The sequence below is a fragment of the Pieris rapae genome, chromosome 20 (assembly GCF_905147795.1).
Source record: "Pieris rapae chromosome 20, ilPieRapa1.1, whole genome shotgun sequence".
NCBI lineage: Eukaryota > Metazoa > Arthropoda > Insecta > Lepidoptera > Pieridae > Pieris > Pieris rapae.
This window is the reverse complement of record NC_059528.1, coordinates 7,274,062-7,298,184: the sequence shown is the minus strand read 5'-3', so window position 1 is coordinate 7,298,184 and position 24,123 is coordinate 7,274,062. Positions and strand designations below refer to the sequence as shown.

The 24,123-nt window shown below is 33.4% G+C and overlaps 2 protein-coding genes across 3 annotated transcripts in view; one reads left to right on the top strand and one right to left on the bottom strand.

The window, feature by feature from the left end:
* The window catches only part of LOC110999484 (facilitated trehalose transporter Tret1-like), a 39,677-nt gene extending 37,240 nt beyond the window's left edge, over positions 1-2,437 (top strand). The window contains exons 9-10 of the mRNA XM_022268547.2: positions 24-425; positions 925-2,437. Coding sequence (XP_022124239.2) covers positions 24-425; positions 925-1,179 — 657 coding nt within the window. The 3' untranslated portion in view covers positions 1,180-2,437. The remainder of the gene's footprint in view (positions 1-23; positions 426-924) is intronic.
* A 4,379-nt stretch (positions 2,438-6,816) lies between these two features.
* On the bottom strand, positions 6,817-23,507 carry LOC110999483 (long-chain fatty acid transport protein 1). 2 transcript variants are annotated; one of them, XM_045632665.1, is made up of 12 exons: positions 23,392-23,480; positions 22,521-22,774; positions 14,309-14,459; positions 13,840-14,077; positions 13,276-13,510; positions 11,914-12,115; positions 11,239-11,431; positions 10,310-10,388; positions 9,413-9,486; positions 8,781-8,976; positions 8,047-8,137; positions 6,817-7,391 (listed from the first exon to the last, which is right to left on the bottom strand). In XM_045632665.1, exons 2-12 carry the CDS (start codon positions 22,733-22,735, stop codon positions 7,086-7,088), a joined length of 1,980 nt encoding a protein of 659 aa, XP_045488621.1. In that variant the 5' UTR covers positions 22,736-22,774; positions 23,392-23,480; the 3' UTR covers positions 6,817-7,085. The 2 variants fall into 2 exon arrangements, with proteins under 2 accessions (XP_045488621.1, XP_045488622.1); XM_045632666.1 differs by having other exon boundaries at positions 6,818-7,391; positions 23,396-23,507.
* Between the last annotated feature and the right edge of the window lie 616 nt (positions 23,508-24,123).

The window sequence follows — 24,123 nt, the reverse complement described above, 5'->3', positions numbered from 1 at the left end:
AATTTTATTTATATTATTTTCAGACTCTCCTCTTATGGTCGTGTTCCGGCATCGCTTTCTGTTTAGCCGTTTTAGGGGTGTACTGTGATCCACATCTACAAGTGAACACGTTCTATAAACATCGTTTCCTAACCAAAAAGTTCACCAGAGATAAAAGTATCAGAGACAAGATAGAATTGCCAGAAAATTTGACAATTTACAACGATTCACTCAAATATGGGAACGACACAAAAGCATGGTACAGAGTAGCAGAGAACTATAACGAGACAGAGGAGCAGTGGTCTGTCAAATTTGAACAAACCATAGAGAAGGATGATATATCAATATGGCTGCCGGTTGTCATGTTGTCTTTGGTACTGTTTTTATATAATATAGGCCTTGGATCAGTGCCTTATGTATTGATATCAGAGTTGTTTTATGTAAACGTAAGTATATTTTTTTTATTTCTATATTACCTCATATTCCGAATCAATGTGAAATGTCTATAGGCGGTATAACTTAACATTATCTGAGCTTCATGTCTGTTTAAACCTTATTACATATATGTATATGAATAAACCAAATACTTATATACCACCAAACGCCACGTTTGGTGGAGCAAAAAATAGCCAGCGCTATAACGTTTTTAGGTCTTGGCTTCAGATGTATTTATCTGTTTCATGATAAGTTGAGAATCTAATAGGCAAGTAGATAATCAACTTTCTATGCCTGATACACGCCGTCGACTATTTGTGTTTATATCAGCCGGCTTCCTTACACCGTATGAGCGAATGTCACCTAATGTTAAGTGATACCGCGGCCCATGGACACTCTCGATGCTGGAGGGCTCGCGAGTGCGTTGCCGGCCTTTTAAAAATTTGTACGCTCTTTTCTTGAAGGACCCTAAGAAAAAAGCGTATAATTAATATCTTTATAATTTTTTAGGTTCGAAGCTTAGCGTCCAGTTTCCTCATAACCTGGATGTGGCTGAGCAACTTCTTCGTGCTACGCTATTACGGAACTATAGCCTTCTCTATTGGCCTCCACGCCACATACTATATATGCTCCTCTATCACTCTTATAGGGGCTGGATATATCTATTTCATTCTTCCTGAGACGAAGGGCAAATCTCAGAGTCAAATCGACGCGTCACTTGACGGACCCTGGCTTTTGACGTTTGAGAGGAAGAATCAACGATGACAGACGGAAGTGTTCACCATAGAGCGGAGTGAGTGAACTAAATGTCTATAGTTGATAACTGAATCAAGAATGAAGTTTTTAAAAAGTTTTAATTTTTGGATTGAATGATCAATATAGAGATTCTAAATGGCCAACTGTAAAGTGAGTTATCAAGTGTTATGCTATATTTTGAAGGATCAAATCAACGAAAACTCTGGAATGATTACAAAAGAATTTAAAATAGGAGCGCCTTGTATGTAGTACAACTAAATTGGCTTATTTTAAGGCGAGGATGATCAAATAAAAAGACTTCATTGCTTGAGATATATATTCTATTCCAAATTACTCTAAAGAGGTCTTAGAAAAAAGGTTTTATGCTAACGTAACCTACAATCCAGAATAACAGTTGCTCTTGATCATGTGACTCAATTAACTGGTTCTATGAAAAGCGTTTGTCCCAAGGCTCCATGATTTTAAGAGAGAAGAGAAGAAATAAGTGTTGTAATTGCACACTATTCATTAAATTATATTTTTACTATTGATATTGTAAATGTTTAAGAAAACAAACAAGAATTGCCAAAACTTGGCTATTTTATGCTTCGATAAACAAGTCGTTATAATCAGATATTTTCCTAATATCTTAAGAAAATAAAACACCTTTACCCGTATATCATGTAGATATATTAAGATTTTATAGATGTATAGTATTTTCGGAAATAGTTCAACATTTCTGGACAAAAACGTTGATCTACTCAATAATTTATGCCCCTGTATAATCTCTTGTCGCAGTGTCTGTTAGGCGTATTTATTAAATAAGTGTACATTAAATGCTTGTTAAGGTACAGTCAATTATAGTGTTAAATGTCAATTTTGTACCTATTCAGAATATTGTTCCATATAAACTCCCTTATTTGTAAAAAGTTATTTTTCATAATTATACTTGTTTTGGCGCGTTAGGGAAAAATTATGAGAGTAAACTTTACGATGCGCGCGCACACCGTCGCGAAAACCGACAACCTGAAGTTAGTTAGTTAGAAGTATATTCATCATTTTTTGAAGTTATACTTCTTAAAAATATAATCAATCAAACCCGATCGAGGTTTTCTAAGAGATGTTTATGAAACTAATTACTTTTTGTTTGTGTTTAATTAAGTAACGTCTCGTATTTTAAGGTAATTATATTTTTATAGTTAGTGTTAAAATTATAATAGATTAAGACCGAAAAATCTGATGAATCCTTTAAGTTTACTTTACCATAATGGCCCAAATGACTTCAATATACGAGTTTCTAACTTTCTTCCTACAACTATAGCATCTGAGTCGTTACTTTGTTCAATGAAAAGAAGAAAAACTCATATTTCTGAAGTCTCTGTTTCATTCTGTCACATTGATTTGACCCTGTGATGAAAAGAGATTACCGATTCTGTTAAATCGTGTTAAACATTTTTACCTACCTAAGACTTTCCATGTTATAATTATGAACAAATCGCACTTCGACATTTAGTATAATAGATACTAAAAACTGGTGTTGTCACAGGTAAGTGCAATAATATACATATCGCTAGCCCTGGGAAACAATGTGGTAATGCTATTATTACTAGGATACTCAGTACATTAATTATACAAATATATTATGTATCAAATGAAAGCTATCACTGTTTAACATAATTACGGACGACACAGTAATTGTATATTATAGGTCGTGTATATATAGACGAAATTATAGGTCGTAATAATTTATTACCACTCTTTATTTATTTTAATCTGTGTCGCATTAAATATTATGATGATTTGGTAGAATTACACACCGAAGAAAGTCAAAAATGAAAAAAACATTTACTAGTGCTTTACGTGCTTTGTTTCCCGGTATAAGCGATATTTATAAATTAGATTATATACAATTCTAGTAGACTCGGCCAAGCGTTGCTGTGGTTAAGGTTTTTGTTATATTACACAGCAGTAAAATATTCAAGGGAAACGGTAGGAGAACTTATGTGAAAGGTTGGTACATTTAACACAGCGCCATCTCTTAGAATTGTATCAAATAATAAATAAAATATTTGCAATAAAATAATATTGCGGGTATAAATTGAGATGTAAGCTATCCTATCTTTTAAGTTAGATCAAACTGCACACTGTGCAAATTTGATTGATATCGGTTCGGTAGTTTAGGAGTCCATAGCGGAGAAACAACGTAACACGTAATTTATATATATACATATTAAGATGATACTCAGATTGATGTTCATTTAATTTTAGCATTTATTGCCGTATTATCGGAACGTTTAATTTCGATATCTTATAAGGGAGTTACAATAGTTCCTTATTTACGCTTAAAATTAAACAAATATATATTTTTATGACTGGCAAAATACAGTCGTAGATTTTGACAACAAAATAGTGTATTAAATTAATTAGTTAAGTGTGAACCAAATTGTTTGTAGTCGTTGATTATGATGACTAGAATGGCCATAACATGGACGCAAATATCAAACAAATTTAAAAATGCAAACGCTTGCATACTTAAAATTTGTACCCACTAAGGAAGGATTTTTAATAATTTGACTCATAAAGAAGAATAAGCATTGTATGGCTGTATGTAGGAAGTACGATGAATTTCCTCCGACCTAAAAAAAGGATCCTGGAGAAGTCTGATCCGAAGCCCCTAGTGACCATTTTGCTTTTGATGGAACCTGGTTGTTGGCCTGACTGGTCAGATCAGCTTCAGCTGTTTGACGAGCGCAGTGCGACCGAAATGGACACCTTTTCTTTCAAGCGCAAGGGTGTCTCCTGCGAGACTCGAATCTCGGCTTGGGAAGTGGCGAAGTGGTGATTCATCTGAGGGACCGGAAGGTCGCTGGAGTGAGCGAAGTTCAAAGTAAAATTCCAGATTCCTGATGAAGCGGTTTTTATATTAATCTTGCCATTAGCTAAGGTAATTGAATCATCCGGATCCATTAAAACGGACGAGCCATTTTTGTCGGAAAGGGATAATTAGTAATGATTGTGTCGCTACAATTGTATGGTATTATGTAATTAAAATATTTTAAAAGCATGAAGCCCCACTAAACTTTGTAAAAAAGAAAAATTTTGTAAAAAAATGTGCGTGCACGCATCAATAAAGTTGTAGTCACTGCAAGCGTACCGCAAGTATAAGGCGTGACTTTATAGATATACAGTCATTTATATATTTGGAATGTATAATAGTTAATATAGAATTATTTTGTCATGAGATCACTAGCCGTATTTTCGCACAAACAAAAAATATTTTTTTAGAAACATTTGTATCAGTATTAAAGATGTATTTTGGTATATTGTCTTAGTTTTCAGTGTCTAATAAATGTGTTGAATGGTAATGTGTTTTATTGATATTTTGTAATGTGTTTTATTTCGAACCTTGGCTCTACACCAAAAGATGTTTCTTTCTGTGCGTCGTTTTTTTTAATAAAATAAAATCGTTTATTATCCATCTTAGAGCAGTTGACCCCGATCCCTGAGGACGTGGATCCACCAAATTTTTTGAAATTTTAAGGAAATCGACATTAAACCCAAAAAGTTGACTTGTATCAGGGTGAGAAGGCTGATCACCTACTTGCCTATCAGATACAGAAGACAAAGATCGGTGGTAGCGCCACTGGTTTTATTTTAGCAAAACAATGATTACATCTGTTTAATATGACTACTTCTTCATTTCTAAAGGTCAAGGTTAGCAGAACTGCCTCCACTGTCCCCAATCTTGGGCAAGCCTACGCCTGGAAGACCTGTACGGGTATTTACTAGATCGGTCCAGGGAGCGTTGAAGTCTGGTGCCAGAGTTAAGAAGATATAAAATAAATAAACCCTTATATTATTATTTACTTTTAATAATAATTTTACAATATCACATTTCATTACAATGTCTTCAAAATCAGTGATCTTCATAGGTACAATTTACTGAGTTTATTAACAGCTAGGCTATTCATAATAATTTCTATCAATACATACAAATATTTTTTGTAACAAAACTTATTTCATTGAAATGCTACTTTATGATACTTGACTTTAAATTTCTGGAATATACGCCTAGACGAAACGGGTCACACTTATTTATTTTTACCCGAACCACTAAATATAACAATAAAATACAAACTAGAACCAATGCGTGTCCATGTTCGACAACTTATGACAAGTTAGTTTACATGAAAAATGACAAAATATGACGGAAAGAGACCTAAAGTTATAAAAAAATTTACAAAACATGGCAAAAACAGATCAAAATTCCGAAAAAAAAAGAAAGTCACATGCTAAAATAAACCCATTTATAATCAGATGGGGAAAAATTTCCAGATCTTTCCAGAGACCCCTTATAAAATAATTTAAACTAAAAAATCAATAAAAAATATACAATCTATGGCCTCGCTAGTCTCTTTTTTTAAAGGTGACACGCGAAATCCAAATAACGGATAAAAACTATGTAAAAGGTCACGTAAAAATATGTATACAAATACCGGCAAACATCTTGAGCATTAAACAAGGTAGTGGGGGAAAGTCTGCGCATCGTATCGCAGCGCGGGACAGAAATGTCAACTGATTTACCAATCACGCAATCGACACGTCACTTTCCCCCCCTACCCCTCCCCTCATACCTAAAATCGCTTCTGCGCAGGCAAGGACATATTTTACGCAAGATGTTTGCCGGTGTCTATACAAAAGTACATTGTGAACAGGCTTGGATGATAAGCTATATATATTTAAAATGTATAAAGAAAATCAATAAATATAATTTAAAAACTTTTTAGATAGCAATTTCTCTTTGAAATCTATATATTTCGAAAAATCACTGTGTAGGGATTTTATCTACACTAAAGAAACTGACAACTTCGACCTCAATTATTACTATTTTATTTATACCACAGACCCCAACATTTTAACCGTAACCTAAAAATGTTTAGTAAATATTTTCATATATATTTGTCCGTTAAATATAATAATATAACGCTTTTCCGGTAAATTTATCGAATCAAGGCTTCAACTTAAAACAGTTATAACTTTCTATCGTTCTTTACGACTTCTTTGTTGTACCCCAGTAATATTAAGAAGGTGCATGTCTTTGGACCCCTTACAATGTTTATAAACTGATGATATGATATGATATGATACGACATGGATGATATTGTCTCAGGTCCCAATGAATTACGCTAGGTTAGGTTTTTTTAAATATCTTATTCTTAGTAACATTTGTGATCAGATTAGGTTGTAGCCGAGCCGTGATTCGACAAATTTACCCCCTTTTATTGTTATATATTTAATTAAAATGTAAAGTTTTAAAGACATAAATTTTAATGCTTTTTTCTATTTAAAAAAAATACGTACATAATATGTAAAATGTAGAACACAATAGATAAAGAATAATCACATATTTTAAATAACATATTTTTCAGATATGATGTTTGTAATCAAACTCAAATATAAATATAAAAATCTTATAAGCTTACAATTTCTAATAATACATATTATAATATGCTTACACTCGTTTTTGAGCAATTAAATATTTTATGGAGATATGGAATTTCCAGCCATTAATATTGTTTTCCTACGCACTTTGTGACACAGCAGGTTCACAAGCGTTAAATTCCCGACTCAATATTGTTTTTTTTTGTGGGTAGACTCAAAAAAATGAAACACATTAATACGAGACTAGTAATTTCGTTAAATAAATCTTTCTTCATGTATTTTTTATTAAAAATATTTTTTTATCGTCCATTTACAATTATACTTATTCTCTATTTGAGACGAATTTAAACTCTACATTTATACAGAATGCTGCTATTTAAATAATATTATATTTTTGAAACTTAGGTAGTCCAAACTAAGGGCTAATCTCTCGAATGTCAAAAACATTGATTTACATATACATGAGAATAATTAATTTATATATCTCCCAATAATCACAGCCTAATATTACCTTGCATTATATCATCATACATCTTTTGGGTCATCGGCACATACTTCCCAGTCTTCTGATCCAGAAAATATACAGGATCAGTTCCTAAACTAAATGCCTGCTCAACCAACTCCTTCTTCTTGAGCTTAAACGTCGCTGTCAATGGAGGTGCTGGAAGTATCCGTAAAAATAACGGTCTGGCGTAAACTGGGAGAGATGTCTTGATGCCGGACGCGAGAGATTCCAGGTCTAACTTCTTTTCTGGATCCGCTATTGCTACCATACCAGCACGGCCTTCGATGTTCGGTATCTGAAGAAAAAGTAAAAAATAATAATGAAAATGATGTACCTAATGTGATTTTTTGGAGTGAAACTTCTTTAGGCGTATGACGGTTATTTTTTTACGGAGACGTCACTAAGATGTGCAGCTTTTCTGTCGCTGAAAAGAGAGAGTGTGAAAAGGGAGATCGAGAAAAAATACACGCTATTGGTCGATATATTCGTTTAGTTACATATTAGAAATTAAAATGGTAATTCCATAACGGCTTGTGCAGTAAACGCAGATTTTTATTTATGTGTAAACAGTGTGAGTATAGGATATTCAAATACATGGAATGATCATTACTGGTGATCATTTATTGGGACATTTACCTTTGCCATAATTAATTAACAAACAAGTTTCACTCCTGACATGTGTACTTTGTTTGCACGCATTTTTTTTATAGAACAGGGGGGAGATGGCAAAAATAATAATTGGCTCACTAGTTTCTTGAAGGATTACGGTCCAAATTGGTTCAGAACACAGGAAAATTTACAAACATGATGGGAAATTTATATTTATATATACATATATATATATAAATTTATATATACATATTATAGCTCCTAAAGAAAGCGAATCAAGAAGAGTGGCAAGTCAATGAGGAGCTGCTGTTGTAAATTCTCTATATAATCGTAACACTTACAGTAACTCCATAGACAACAGCGTCTTTCAGGCCGATTAAGTTACTGATTACCCCTTCCACTTCAGCTGTTGATACATTTTCCCCTCGCCATCTTCAAACAGTAAAAACTAAATCAGTATCAGTACGATATTTTTATATCAAATTAAAAAAATAATGATAATTCAGTGGCACTACCCTATATGGTATTAAACCTTTAACCATCCCCTAGGGATTCCTAAAGAAGGGAGGCGATTCTTGGTCTCGGATTGTATCCGTTTCTTGACATTATTTAATAGACAAATACAGTGCCATTAACTTTTCTTGGTCGGAAAGTGCGTTGCTGTCATGGATATTAGTATTTTTATTTATTTATTAACACTTCGTTGCATTACATAAAAGGAAAATATTAAACATAATTTAATATTATAATTTATATATATTATTATAGGTTTGTTACCTGTACTATTAATATAATAGATTTTAAGATAGCTAGCATTCAGAACCGTTTGATAATTAAAACTTTTAAGTTGGGTTTTTATTACAAGGAACTGTCAATGTCAGTCTGACATTTCAAAATGGCGACGGTATAACCAATTTCAGCCACCGACCAAGAAAAGGCACTGTAGTTGATCTGCGTTTGATCCGCTGACATATGTCATGGGTTGACATTGAGACATGCGTTTTCTCACAATGTTTCATCTTAGAAGTAGGTACTAACACGAAACTTAAAACTTTCGCATTTTAAAAAAGCTTACCTAAAAGTATCTCCAGTCCGATCCTTGAAATAAAAGTATCCAAAATGGTCCATCACAAGAATATCTCCTGTGTTAAAGTAACAGTCTCCCTTCACTCTTACATCTCTTACCATCTTCTTCTCCGACGCGGTCTTGTCCGCGTAACCGGCGAATGTTAGTATCGCTTTTTTAGGCTCTATTTTTCCTAAGAGCAGACCTATAAAGAGCCAAAAGTTTAAGGCAATTTGTACCTACCAGGGGCATGGCAAATTATTTTTTTTAAAAACCTAGTTAGTCTTTTTGAGAATACTTTTTCCTTAGGACCTGAATGACCTGCCTGATTTTGTATATTTAGATTGAGCTGTGTTTATTTATTATATTAGTATTCCACAGAACCAAACACACTAAACACAGATTACAACACAACAAAATATAATATAGATAAAAACAGAGTCATAAAATAATTATATTAACATCAAATTAAAGTAGTTTTTAAACATTCCTTTTCCGCTATCAATATGTTTAATAATATTTTTTAAATATTTCAGTAACTAAAACTAACTTTGGCTATTACTAAAAAGTAACCATTAAAATGTTTTTCTCCGCAGCAGGCTTTCATCAGAAACCAACTAACAACACTAAATAATACCAACCGGGTTCATGAGGTCCACACGTGATACAATTTCCGTTCTCATCTCGCAGTATTTCACCCGTAATTTCGTCGCACCTTAAATTTATCAAAAATAAAACAAATGAAACTTCATGTTACGTCATTCAAGGAAATTATTCCATTACCAACTTGTTGTTCATTCAATAAAATTACTGTTAACAGCGACCTCTGTTGTTGGTTTAGTTTTTTCGGTTTTTGTTCTTGCTCGGCTTAATGAACATCCTTCGACACTTTAGTATAAGTTACTTAAAATTTAGAAATAATCGAGACTTGTAAAAAATCACACGTGCAAAGCGTTGAGCTAACACACTTTGTATTGAATTTATATATAGAACTTGTTTGATACTTGATTCTCTAAAAAAATGATAAAGCAAGTATGACGTTGTAATATTGAATAATACTTATATACTATTTCTTTCCATTTAACGATTATATAATGCTGGAAAATGTGTAGTTCCTAGTTTGAAATCCATTGCAAAACTAAGCTTCCATTGTTCACGATTTATTGATAAGTTTTTTCTGATTTTTCGGATACGAATACTATGTCAGTAATTTATAAACATTTAATTTAGCATCTTTCCTCCTTAAATCTTGGTTTTCATAAATGTACGATACATTCATTAAAATCTGGACTTATTTATTAATTAGTAGGGCCTGTTTCACAATGTATGGATAAAGTACAAAATAGCTATGCAACACATAAATTATTCGAAAGATAAAAGTTCCGAATAAAGTACTTCGCGTTTCATGACGAATAGCGCTATCTGACAGCCGTGAAACGCAAAAAATACTGTTTATCCCAACAATAAGTAATGAATAGCTTATTTGGAATATATTGTGAAACAGAAGAAATATTTTTTGGAAAACGGAATAAACTTACTTGACTAATGTTAAAGGATAAATTGATGAAACCGTGCGACTCAGAAATCCGATGGCTCCAACTTTTGAGTCCAAATTCACTGTAAATTAAACATATATATTTTAAGTCGTAATTAAAAAAAATTAGTGGTGTTTGAAACTTTTTAGATCTACTTTTTGTTTGTATATTCCTTTCTGTTAATTTTTTAAGCTTTTTTTTGTAAAATGTAGGATGTGTTCTATCTCTGGTTATATTTTCAGTGTATTTAATTTTAATCATGAAAGATATATTATGGTTGTAACATAGTTCACACCTCTAGGACTAGCATCGTCATAGATGTATACAAAAATTTATTATTCTGTTGTATTACTACAATATATTGGGCCGGAATTTAATTAACACACAAATTTAATCAGTTTAATAACAAACACACGTACTAAATAATAAATACTATGTTTTTTCTGTCAAATAGCCAATCAAATTGTGTCTTGTAAAATCAAGGGATTTACCCGCTTCGAGGTTTGTTTGTAATACATATTATCTTAATATGTATATATAAATTACGTGTCATCTTGTTTGTCCTCGATAGACTCCTAAACTACCGAACCGATATCAATCAAATTTGCACACCGTGTGCAGTTTGATCTAACTTAAAAGATAGGATAGCTTACATCTCAATTTATACGCGTAATATTATTTTAATGCAAATATTTGTTTATTATTTGATAGAATTCTAGATGGCGCTGTGTTTGAAGTACCAACGTTTCACATAAGCTATCTCCCTTTCACATAAGTTCTCCTACCGTTTCCATTGAATAGGACTACTATGTAATATAACAAAAACCTTAGCCACAGCAACGCTTGGCCGAGTCTGCTAGTAGAATATAAAGATTTTAAAACTAATCAATATTCTCCGTTTTATAGGTTATAAAAGTCGCCAATTCTCTTACCAAGATTGCTGTTTCCCTCAGTAGCGCCGTAGAACTCCAGAACGCGTTCAATATTGAATCTCTTGACGAACTCTTCCCATATTTGAGGTCGGAGCCCATTTCCAATCAACACCTTCGCACTATGAGCTGTGTCATACGCTGACGGTGGTACAGTGAGTAGGTACCGGCATATTTCACCAATATATTGCGCGGCCTGAAAGTTTACAACTTAGGTATAATATAATAAATAGTATATTTGCAAAGAGTACAGTCAGATTGATTGAAAAAAAACAGACTCAGACATATAAAATACGTATATAAATGTCATTATATACGAACAGTTAAGTTATTTATTTACATATATATATATTCTACAACAATGTATATGCCTAAAAATACAAGAAAATATGACACCACAAATTTAACACACTTACACATACACATCAATTACATTAGAACTTAAGCAAAAGCAAAGGAAAAAACTAAAAAAAAGATCACAAATTAAACAAAATAATAATAACTAAAAATTAATAATGAATAATAACTAAAAGTAAAAGATAAAAATAATAAATATACATACTGAGGTCGGAATCTAGTGTAAAACATAAAATACAGGGACAAATGTTGTTATAGTTTGGTATAGTACCTACTCGAGTAAAGGCTATTATTATTATTATTTTTACACAAAAGCATTACCGTGCATTTATAATTCGCCACATCCTTCCAATAGTTACTAGCTGAGAACTTCCTCCTCAGTACCACGGTACAGCCCAAAACGATACATTGACCGGCGCCGAGAACGCCGCCTGCAGTGTGATGTAGTGGTAGGGGGTCGTACACAATATCAGACGAAGAGAGCTGCCCTGAGTTATGCACTCCTAGTGGTATTAGGAGGTATCTGTAGGATATTATGAGTTGTTGTGAACTTACTTATAAACAAACGTCAATTAAATATAAACCTGCAATGTGAGCTGTCCATGGACGGTGTCACTTAATCATGTGAGCCTATTTGTTCAGGTTGCCCACTGTTATAAAAAAACTAATTTCTAAATATACTCCCAAGAGTTCGGTAAAAATTTACTTACAAACGTCAATTAATTATATAATGCCCTCTGGCAATGTTAGTGTCCATGGGGACAAGTGCCCCCATGAAGTAAATTAAGTAATCAGGTGAGCCTCCTGCCCGTTTGCCCCCTGTTATTAAAAACAGAGTATGAATAAATTTAAACTTTAAATGTTTACAAAGTAATAGTACCAATGTAGTTATGGTAATGCACTACCAAGTATTTGCGCATTTTACATTATTACGATCAAACAATCAATCTATAAGATAAATAGGATTCTAGGCTTATCATTAGCCTATAATCATTAATCGATTGGTTCATTAACCTTAAATTATTACCGTTAAATCTGTTAAACATTTCCTGCCAATAGGAATCGCTAGAGAAGATGACTTGCCATCTTCTCTAGCCGGTCGGATGGGATATTTTGCCTTCCTTGGAGGATGGGACGGGATTTGGTATAGGATGCTACGTATGTGGACACATTAGCGTCGTCCCACCTCCCTCGAACAAGCACGAAACCTTTCGCGCAGAAGGTTGAAAATTAACGGCTTAATAAAAAAAATAAGATTCTTTCCTTCAACTTTCATTTTATGTCCTTTTTCTTAGAGACTCTCGGGCGGTAGGGTTGGTATCGGTGACTACAGAACTAGTCCTTAAATGCCACAGGGACCAAACTTCTTAAATTAGTTTTAATTTTCTATTTATCTATTAATTAATATTTTAATTATTAGTATACATACGTAGGTTATGAATATTGTAATTACTGAATATACGAGTATGTGTGATGGATAAATATTTTTAAATCTACACCGTATAATCAGGATGTACCGAATTAAAAACATACGAATTATTAACGGTATCACGTACATCAGACAAACGAGCAGTTCACCTCGTGTTAAGTAATCCCGACGCCCATGGACACCCATTAGAAGGTTGAAACGTTGCCGGCCTTTTGGCAGATAAATATTCTGAAAACTTTTCTCTGCGTTTTTACCTTATGTTCGTTATGATGGCTGCCTTCGGGAACCCAGTAGTGCCACTCGTGTAGATGTATAGCAATGTATCCCTGGGTTTGGCTGGTTCAGGGTCCCTGTAGGACTCGGAAGACATTTCAGTCAGCTCAGTAGATAGAGGAATTGTGTCCTGGAGTATTGGAGCAGACTCTTCCCCTGGCGGGTTGAATTGGAATAACGGTATGTCTGGTATTTCGTTCTGGATAGATTTTATTGCTGAAAAGTAATATAATCGAGACTTTATTAATGTTTACTACTATATACTAGTACAGTAGTATTGGCCTAGAGGCTAAAACGTGCTACTCTCATCCCAAAAGTCGTAGGTTCGATCTCCGGCTGTGCACCAATGGACTTTCTTTCGCACATAGCATATTTAACATTCGCTTGAACAGGGTAGGAAAGCTGGCTTTCCTTAGACCCAAAAGTCGACGGCGTATTTAATCATGTCATTATTACTATCGTTACGATTACAGAACTAGCAAGAAGAGACATCGTTCTTGCTTGATCAAAAGTCTCTCAACGTCAATCCTACTCCCTTAGCTTACCTTCAGCCATCTCAGCACCGAAGATCACAGCCTTACATCCAGCTATTCGCAAACAGTAGATCAGCTGAGATCCCCTCAAATTGGTGTTCACCAATGCAGTTGTAACTCTTAATTTCGCCAGACCAAGCCAGAGAAAGACATATTCTGGTTGTGTCTCCATAAACAGTGCGATCACTTCACCACGCTTGAACCCTTGGCGTTTGAAGTACCATGCCATTCGGTTGCTAAGTTCATCACCCTGTGAATAATCATCTATATTAGTATAAGAAGATTTGGCCTAGTGCCTATTTAAATGCAGTAGAAGATGCAGGGAGATCCCACATCTCTATGCAACCCCAAGGGATCAAGCCTCTCGAAAGTGAATAAACCTGATGTTGTCCATGGGCGGCGGTATACTTTAAGTGACCCGCCTGCTCCTGCTGTTTTGATCATCATATTCAGGTTTAAGTTTTTGGTCTACCTCTCATACCTCTCTAAACGTCAAAGATCTGTCAGCCATGATAAATGCCGGTTTGTCTGGTGTCATCTTGGCCACTTCCTCCCACCTGGTAACCACAGTTGTGCCATTGCGCTCCCATAGCCAAATGCGAAACATCGTGGCTAAGAGAACTCGGAGACCTCTGAAAATAAATACCATTCGTTGAAAAATATTTCTTTCGTGATTTTCAATTGTTTTCGACAAAAAGAAAAGTACTCGTAAAAAGCCCTGTTGATAAAACCTTAAGAAATGTATATAATTGTGAAAATGAATACTATTTCCCCTGATTACGGCATCAAAGAGGACGGTCAAAGAGGACGTAAAAAATGAATATCGTTTAAAATATGTACTAATAAACTATTCTTAAAAGGCTGGCAACGCACTCGCGAGCCCTTTTGGCATTGAGAGTGTCCATGGGCGGCGGTAACGCTTAACATCAGGTGACCCTCCTGCCCGTTTTCTCCCTGATCTATAAAAAAAACAACAAATGCTCCGATCGAAGTTATTATATTGATAATATACATATAAAATAATTACAGTCACTAACGGTTTGAAGCATTGATCTTGAAAATCCATGTTTTTTTTCACATGGACAGGTATGGTTATATGTTGCATATTTCTATGTCGGAATACCAACAAAACTATTTATATACGTCCCAGACAATCAAACAAAAAATTTTGTATATCATACAGCCTTAGAATAATAAACACATTGTTTCCGGAATATTTTTTTTTGTTAGTTTATACCAATTCGAAATCAATAATCATAGTTATGACAGGACAACGTCTGTCAACGCTAGTTATTTATAAAAATCACTTATTTAAATTGCTCTCACTTTATCCACTTATGAATAAATATGCCATACTTCTTAGCCGCAGAAGCATCAGCCAGTTTATAATTACAGATTAAATTTCACGTAACATATACTTGACCGCAGTTTACCTTATAAACCACTAATGAACCATAAAAACCAACTATATTATAAACCATACTGTCTACATTTACAATAGTAGAACTATCGTGGTATAATTTCCAATGTTTCTCCACACTTGGGCCCTCGAAAGATCGAGAATCTTTAGGAGGAGCAACTCTCCACAATATTTTAAGAGCGGGCACTAAGCAAAACTACTTAGGGTCCTTTATAGGCCGGTTACGCTCTGGCGAGCCTTCTTACATTGAGTGTCCATGGGCTGCGATATCACTGGCAAAATGGCAAGTCGGAGGCGCAGCAGACGCAGTTCGATTAATCTTATGTTAGGTCAGGCATTCAAAATTAAAGTAGCAATGATGATCGCCAACCTTTCCCCAGAAAGAAAAAAAAACAGAATCCCCTGCGCAGACAATAATCATAGACAAACTCAATAAGGTGAAAAAAAATACGTAAAATTATGCCTTCCCATAAGATTTTTCAATATAGCCTTGATGCAGGTACCTGCAAACTTCTTGAGCATTAAACAAGTGAGTGGGACAACAATTGTGCAAAGCAATCTAAGATTAGATCATCATAATACACAAACATAAATCAGACCGTGACAGTCGATCGATCTCCAACTAATATCAAGCTGTCGATTAGTTATTGGCACACTTTTATCAGTATTTGGATTAAGTTCTCCATCTCAGATAGTCAAAAATGGATTGAGCTAGGTTGGGTTTGGGTGTAATACAATAAAATCTGAAGAACAACATCGATAGGACTACTCATACTGAGTCCTAAAAACCGATGATGTTGTTATTAAAAACTTATACTTAATAGTATTCAGCCGGGACCTATATCATATCAATATAATCGGTATGTTGTTCTAAACGGTGTCGTTGTAAACAGATTTGACTGTATATGAATAAATATACATGAACATTTGGTATATAAATACGTTTCTATTTCGATAAATCTGTATCAAATTGCGCCTCAATTGAAGGATAAAGATTTCGTATTCATCTAGCGTTACTCCCGTGCGTTACGCTTGACAAATAAAATGTGACCTTGTTCTAGGACAACACTTCACGTTTTTTAGAGACCTCAAAGCCTTTCTGCCCCCGCGAACTTCATTTCTTCTTCATGTAATTGAAGTATTTATTACCACACTATTTTTAGTACATACCACAGAGACTGTATTTTTTGGAATGAAAACTTTTTAGGATTTTCTGTGATTTTTCTTCTCTCCTCTTCCTCGGAGTTCAAGTTATAAGTTCTCAACTAACAAATAAAAAATAGGGGTTGATTGTAGAAGGTAGATAAATATTAAGGGTTGTATGTAAAAAACGTCTACAGAATAAAAAATAAATTTTGAGGTGGACCCCTCACCACTCAGGGGTTTGAAAGATAGACTGTAGCCGATTCTCAGATTTACAGAATATGCGTTAAAAAATTCATAGGAATCGGTCGAGCGGTTTCGGGGGATATGGGAGCATTGTGACATGAAAATTTTATATATTCGATTTAAAAATTCGAGAGTATATAGGTCTGAATCTGTTTCATGATCCTTCGTCATAGGCAAGTAGATGATCGGCCTCTTCTGTCTGACACACGCCATCGACTAGTTAGCAAGCCGATTTTTCTCGCTATGTTTTCCTACACCGTTCGAGCGAATGTTAAAGACGCTAGAAAGGAAGTCCATTGGTGCAGGGATCGAATCTACGACCTCAGAGATGAGAGTCACGCGCTGAAGTTGCTAGGCCATGCTCTATCACACCACAATGGCTTCTAATAAAACACAATTAACCTTGTCAATGGAGTCTCAAAGGGAAACTTCAAAGCATTACGAAACTAATTACTATGCATACATTGTAACTGATTGGTGAAATATATAATTCTGTATGTATACTTGTTCTATTAATATATTATTGAAATAGATACGAAACAACACATGGCCTTTGATATTATGCCTACAAAACTGTAACAAGAATGATGTTTAAATGATTTTTGTTGAGTGGTTTTTTACAGTATTATTCGTCGACTGTCCCTGTTTACAGAACATTTATCAATCTCCTAAAGATTACTGTTCCCCCGGTATTTCTAGCTGCGTATACTGTTACGTCACATAGCCCCCTACCAAGGTTGTAAAAATTCCATTGCCGGACGTTATTCATTATACCAGGATCGCAGCAAGCAATAGGTGTTGGGTCTATTGAATGATTGCTCTATTAGGAACAACCTTTGATCTGACGATTTTTGTCCGAACATTCCATAGCTTAGCCATAATTTTAATATATTTTTTTTCACTCTAGAAAGTATTCTAGAGTCAAACAGACCTATATAGTATAAAAAGATTAGATAGGATTTTTAAAATGAAACTTATTTAGGCGCATGAGGATATTTTTTTTTACGGATGAAACGCAATAATAAGCGCCACGAAGATGTGCAGCGTTTTTGTCGAAGAAAGGGTAGAGAGTAATTGAGACCGATTGAGGAAGGACCAAGCTTGCAAGTGAGAAAGATCGAGAGAGAGAGTAAGATATCAGTGCCATGGAGCGAGAAGTGGGAGAGAGCTATAGTGAGAACGATTAAGAGAGAAATTCAAATTCAAATTCAAAATTTATTTATTCATGTAGGTAACAATGTACACTTATGAACGTCAAAAAAAGAAATATTAAATGAATTTAATTTTACATTTACTGCCAGTTCTCAAATCAAGGGCGTAGAACGGAAGAGAAGAACTGGCAATAAACTCTCCGCCACTCTTTTTAATCGCCAAGTTTTTTTTTTACACAATGCTTGTAAGGAGCTGCAACCACTACACCATGTTCCATATGACATATTGAGTAATAAAGAATAAAAAAAATAAAAAAAAAGTGCGGGAGTTGGAGAAATAATATACACGCCATTAGTTGATGTATTCGTTTAGTAGTTACATATTAAAATCTTTAAATGGCAATTCTGTCGCATAACGTCTTGTGCAGTAATTTTAATTTAATTTATTAATGTTATCATTAGCACGTATACAGTGAGTAAACAGTTTAAATATAGATACTTATACTAAAACATGCAGTGATTTTATACTGGTACATGATCATCTTTTAGGGCAAATTACCTTAATAATAATTAATTTACAAAGAAGTTTCACCTCGGATATGTGCAATGAGTATTTTGAACGCACGAACTTTTTTACGAATCCTATAAATCAATCTTCGCAGTTCAATAATAATAAATAGCATTAAAATGAGGTTATTGAAATATGGAATTATATTAGGTATATATATATATATATATTATCTGTGTATTTGTCCAATGTTTTGGGTTTTAGCTTACAACACAAATTTAAATGATTGACATTTTCCACCTTACCAAGGAGAATGAATGTGAGGAGACATTTTGAGAAGCGGAAACTGACTTTAATTTAGTTATTTATTTAAAATATAATAAATATGTACCTACATAATTTGTTTTTTGTTTTCGTTTTTCGTTTTGGTGTATTTTGTTTAACAGTGCAATCTGTGCTGGGCTATGTGTATGTTTTCTTTTATAATATTGATTTTTTTTATTTAATTATTACGAACTTATAAATAAGTTGTTTCATCTGCTTAATGCAGCAATGAATGTTTTGTGAAATTTACAGATTTAAAAAACTTATGAATAACAAACACAAGAGAGTCAAAAATAGATTAGAAAAATTAAAAAAAAAACATTTGTGCAATTCACACATGGTAGAAGTGAAACCTTCAAAAACAAATATAAATTAATCATTTTCCACTATCTAAATGTGTGTGTTCTTTAAAAACAGTATATTTTAATTATACATTTTAATTTATAAGTTTAATATAAATCTTTATTAATTTGACAAAAAACTTTTTTTAAACCTCCAAAAAATCTTTTCTTAAAAAAAACAAACTTCGTGTGCATTCAACAAAGGGGACTTTGGACTGCACGATACCAGGACACAATGAGCTGTTAAGAGATGTGACACTCTTGAACTTTGCACCAAGTAGTATAGAAAGATAACGCTTTCTCACGTTACATTTTTCAACTATAGTATAGTTAGTTGCAATTTGCAAACGAACCGAAAGTAGACACAAAAATTGTTTTTTTACTATGGCCATTTTATACATTATCAATTTCGACTTCCGCTTTCGATTCTTTAAATGAGAGCTAAACTTCAAGGAAGAACAAACTGTTAAAATCTACACTTAAAAACACACACATTTAAAGAAAACACCTTTTCTTTTGATTGATGCTATGAATATCATAAAAAAGACAATACTTAACACACACATACACAGATTATTATGTTTAATTTTTGATTGGTCAGTAATAAATATTAAGCGTGCCTTTCATGTTATATTTATTATATCAGTACATAGTATAAAACAAAGTCGCTTTCTCTGTCCCTATTCCTAGTCCTTTCGAGTTTTATCAAAATAATGTACTAAGTATTGTACACATTGAAAAGGTCTACAGAAAAGTCCGTGATGGTATATGTCTATCTCTTATGGATAACCCACAATAACTTTTTTTGTCATTTACTTTTTACGACAAATAATGGCTAATTTTCGAAGCGATTTTAACCAATACAGCATTAATCCTTAACCAATTAAATACCTTGAATACATTGTTCTATACAGATATATAGATAGACTATATAGATCTATACAGCCCATTACAGCTTATTTAGCAGCGATCGAACGCGTATATTATCGGAACTTTCCAGCGACGGAAATAACAATACATAATAAAAAACCTGCTTTTCATCAGCATTGCACCCGTGCGAAGCTGGGGCGGGTCACTAGTACTAAATACAGCGTTGACTAGGCCGAAAGTTTTGATTGTTATTATTATACCAGTTCCTCATAAAGCCAGAAGAGGTATAGTGTAACTTAGGTGTTTGAAATGTGAAATAAATTTTGTTATATTTTATAATACATATTATATAAAAACAAAATCTTGACCATAGACAAGACCAAGACCTATAGAAATTGTTCCGTTTTGATTTTCTTTCTGGCAATTCTTTAATAGCTCTGTAAATATCTAGTGATGCTTTGCTTTCGAATTAAAGGTTGTCCTGCCTGACCACAAAGGAGGTTATTAACATCACGTGACTTTTTTAAACTTCGCTCACTCCAGTCAGCTTCCGCCCTGCCCTTCAAGTGATTGACCACTCCGCGACGGCCCAAGCCGAGGTTCGAGTCAAAGGAGACGCCATTGTGCTAGTCGCGGGAAAACTAATAGCTAATTCAGGCTGAGCTACGCTCGCCAAAACAAACTGAGCTGAGCTGTAAAGGCCCTTAAGGCCATCAGCGAGATTCATTTAAAAAAAAAGAACTTTAGTTATATATGAAATGGGTATAGAAAAAAATATCTGATATTTAGAATGTTATATTTATTTTATTGTTTTTATTTCTATTAAAAAACACATACTAATTAAAAATGTGTGCAACCGAGACAAAAAATAGAGTTTGTTTGACATCCACAGTTATAGCGAAACAACAAACTGTTGTTATGAGTTGAAGGTCAAGTGAAATATTTACGCAGATAATGTTATCAATAGATCATTAGATAATAAATGTAAATAAAAATACAGCTCTTATCGGTGGGTTATGCAAAAAAATTTATTAGTGTCAGAATTTACTTGCCACAAAGATACTAAGACCTGGAATCTACTGACCTAGACTTAGTACCTATCATAAGACTAAAATAACGGTACACGGGTAACGTTAAGATTAATTGAAATATTCTTACGACACTTCTGAATATCTATTGTGTTTTTATAGAAGAGGGGGCAAACGGCCCGCCCGTTAGACAATTATTAGTAAACCTAACAACCTAATTTGCTATCTATCTATATCTAATATTAACTATTTGTAATTTGTATCTTATAGGGACCAAATTATAAAATCTTTTGTTTCAATACTTGGTCAACTATGTCTGCTAGAAGTGACTTAGACTTTTTCCAGTCAGTGAGTGAGTGAACTTGAAATACTTTAACTAGTTACAATTCCTATACTATTGGTTTAAATTGAATGAAGTTTTACCACCGCGTTACAATGCTAATTACCCTTTAGTAACCTCAAGGGAACAACAACAAAGTCATGGGAAGGAGGTCGAAAACAGCCTGAACTGTTTCGAGAAGAGATAAACTCTACCGAAGGAATGGAGGCCCCTTGGCCCCAAATTATTTTGCAAATAAAATTAAAGACATTTTCAGTCCAGATTCAATCAATAATTGAAACTAAAGTAGAATTTAAGTATCTATCTGCCATATGCCAATATTTAAGATCATTATAATCATGATTGTACAAATGTAAAAAAAAAGCTTTAGATTTCTGAATCTGTTTCGTCATTTATAAATCAAATAGGCAAGTAGTTGATCAGCCTCCAGTGCCTAACACACGCCGTCGTATTTTTAGGTCTAAGCCATGTCGGTTTCCTCACGATGTTTTCCTTCACCGTTCGAGAAAATGTTTAATGCGCCTATAGAAAGGAACTTCACAGTCCTCGATGCACACCCGGGGATCGAACCTACGAGCTCAGGTTTGAGAGTCGCACGCTGAACCCACTAGGCCAACGCTGCTCTTAGATTGTACTTAAGGTAAAGGTAAAAAAGTCGGAATTTAAACAAACTATTTTCCAGTTTCTGTGGTGGGGCTCCCGTTTTGAGGCCCCGGGGCTGTATGCACTTTCTCTCCCCTAAATAAATCCCTACTTTTTTTATTAAAACATCTTTATTTTATAAACAAATGTTACGGATACCGCTATGTGGTGGATTGTAAACAGCACCAATGTGGTTTAAAAACATCTAAGAATCCTTAGAAACAATGAAATTTGAGTAAATTCCGCGTGAATGATTGGAGTTGTGTTACTAGAAGAATATAAAATGGAAGATCTATTGAATTATTTTCAAAGTAAAAAAAGGTAGAAATAATTTAAGGGTTTTCGATTATCAAGCAAGGCAGAAAAAAATCATAAAATTATAGCCATGATGTTTTTTTGCCATTGTTTTAATTTTAATTAGTTTATATAAAATTATTGTAGAAATATTATATTGTTTTTTTAGTTTCTTAATTGTATAATTTTTCATTGTTATTGGTTATTTTATTTTTTACTTCGTTGTGCAATTATTGATAATTATTATTATTATTAATTATTATAATAATTTTTTCATTTTATATTTTTAAAGGCCGCGCTTAGTACTAATGAATGTTGCCTGTTTTATGTGCTATGAATGTATTATGGAATAAAATGTTTCATATATTAGAATAGTTGGTACTCACAGTAAATCCCGAAAGAAAGTCTTCTTGCAGATATAAATCCATTGATATCTGTCTCCACTTAACAAAAACACAGTCAAAACAACCACTAAACTAAGAAGTGCCGTATAATGTCGAACGACAAAACATAATGTGCAACAGAGAATAGCGGTTAAAGTCAGAATCAGACCCTTGCGTCTCTCTGCTTCCTCAAAACGAACTTCTGGTTTTTCTGACATCCTAGTACTTTATGTAGCGATGCACATAGTTTGAGAATACTGAAATTTAAAAAAGTTTATTATTTAATGTTAAAAAGAAAGTTGAAGGAAGTGAAGTGTGGTGATAATATTTATTCTTTTTTTAAAACTAATAAAATAATATTATATTATTGGAATATTAAGAGTAAGGATAAGCAGTGTTTGTTCTCAATTCAAAATAACTATTTCTTGGCGTTTACCAAAAGCTCATTTGACAGAGATTTTGTTCTTAAAAAAAACAAACAACGACCAATCTCTCTATCTATGGATCTATCTTTGTATCTGGCAAAATGTTTTAAGAAATAATTAATTAATTATTATAATTTATAAAAACAATCCGAAATAATTATTTATTTCTGGACTATACCTAAATAAGCTATAAAAATTACTCGCATAAGCGATTTATTACTTTTTTCTATTCTAAATAATGAACAATAAAAAATATTCTTCATAAAATTTCATTCTTCAAAAAGATAGATGCAATGATGATTATAAAAAATGTGACCAATGCACTTAGTTCATGTCCACTTTTTATTTCGAACCAGTAAATTAATTTCTATCAAATAAAATAAACTACTTGAGTCCATAAAATAATATATAAAACACTTATTAACAATAATTAAAATAAAAATTAATACTTACGCAAAATACGACGTCCACTTTATACAAAAACAAAACAAGATAAGGTCACCCGTATACTAGCACTGATTGTGAGTAACTGCGAGGGGAGGAATGACCCAGAGTGATAGTGACGTGCCGCAACGATAACCGTTATTATATCGAACATTTACGTTTAATTGGAACTGCCTTTGTACGTCTATCGTATCAAATTAATGACAAATGTATTATATACACAGATAAATGACCTTTTGATTTGAACAATAATTAAAATGTAGTGTAAATATATCAAGTAATCTTACATGCGCTATTTTCATAAAAAATATAATTTGAATTACTAATTGTAACATTTTTAAATTTTAATTTTAAGCTATTGAATAGATAGTAGCGCGTCTACCGAATCAAGAATTTCCGTAACGAAAATAAACCTACACAATGACGTAATAAAGGTGAGGCCAATACGCGTAAGAGCGGGACAGATCGCATTTTGCGTATTCACATCTCTCTGCCGTTATCGTTAGTGCGGCCACAGACGGAGACAGACTATATAGGCGAGTCTGGTAGAGTGGTAGATTAAATTAATATCAAAGAAAACACATTCTGCGTAAAAAAAATATAATTGCATAAGTTGATAAAAAGGCGGCAGTCCTTGAGTGCGCCATGTTTAACGTTATGCAACTTGAAAGTTTGACATCATGTGTTTTCGATTATTGGAAAATTTCCATTCTGTTCTATTTATTTAGATTAAGAGT

Excerpts from the sequence above, each read along its gene's own strand:
- LOC110999483 (XM_045632666.1), bottom strand. The coding sequence starts at position 22,735 with ATGTCAGAAAAACCAGAAGTTCGTTTTGAGGAAGCAGAGAGACGCAAG. Across the intron at positions 13,511-13,839 it reads CGGTGCTGAGATGGCTGAAG|CAATAAAATCTATCCAGAAC; the intron begins GTAAGCTAAGGG and ends ATTACTTTTCAG. Across the intron at positions 12,116-13,275 it reads GCCATCATAACGAACATAAG|ATACCTCCTAATACCACTAG; the intron begins GTAAAAACGCAG and ends AATATCCTACAG.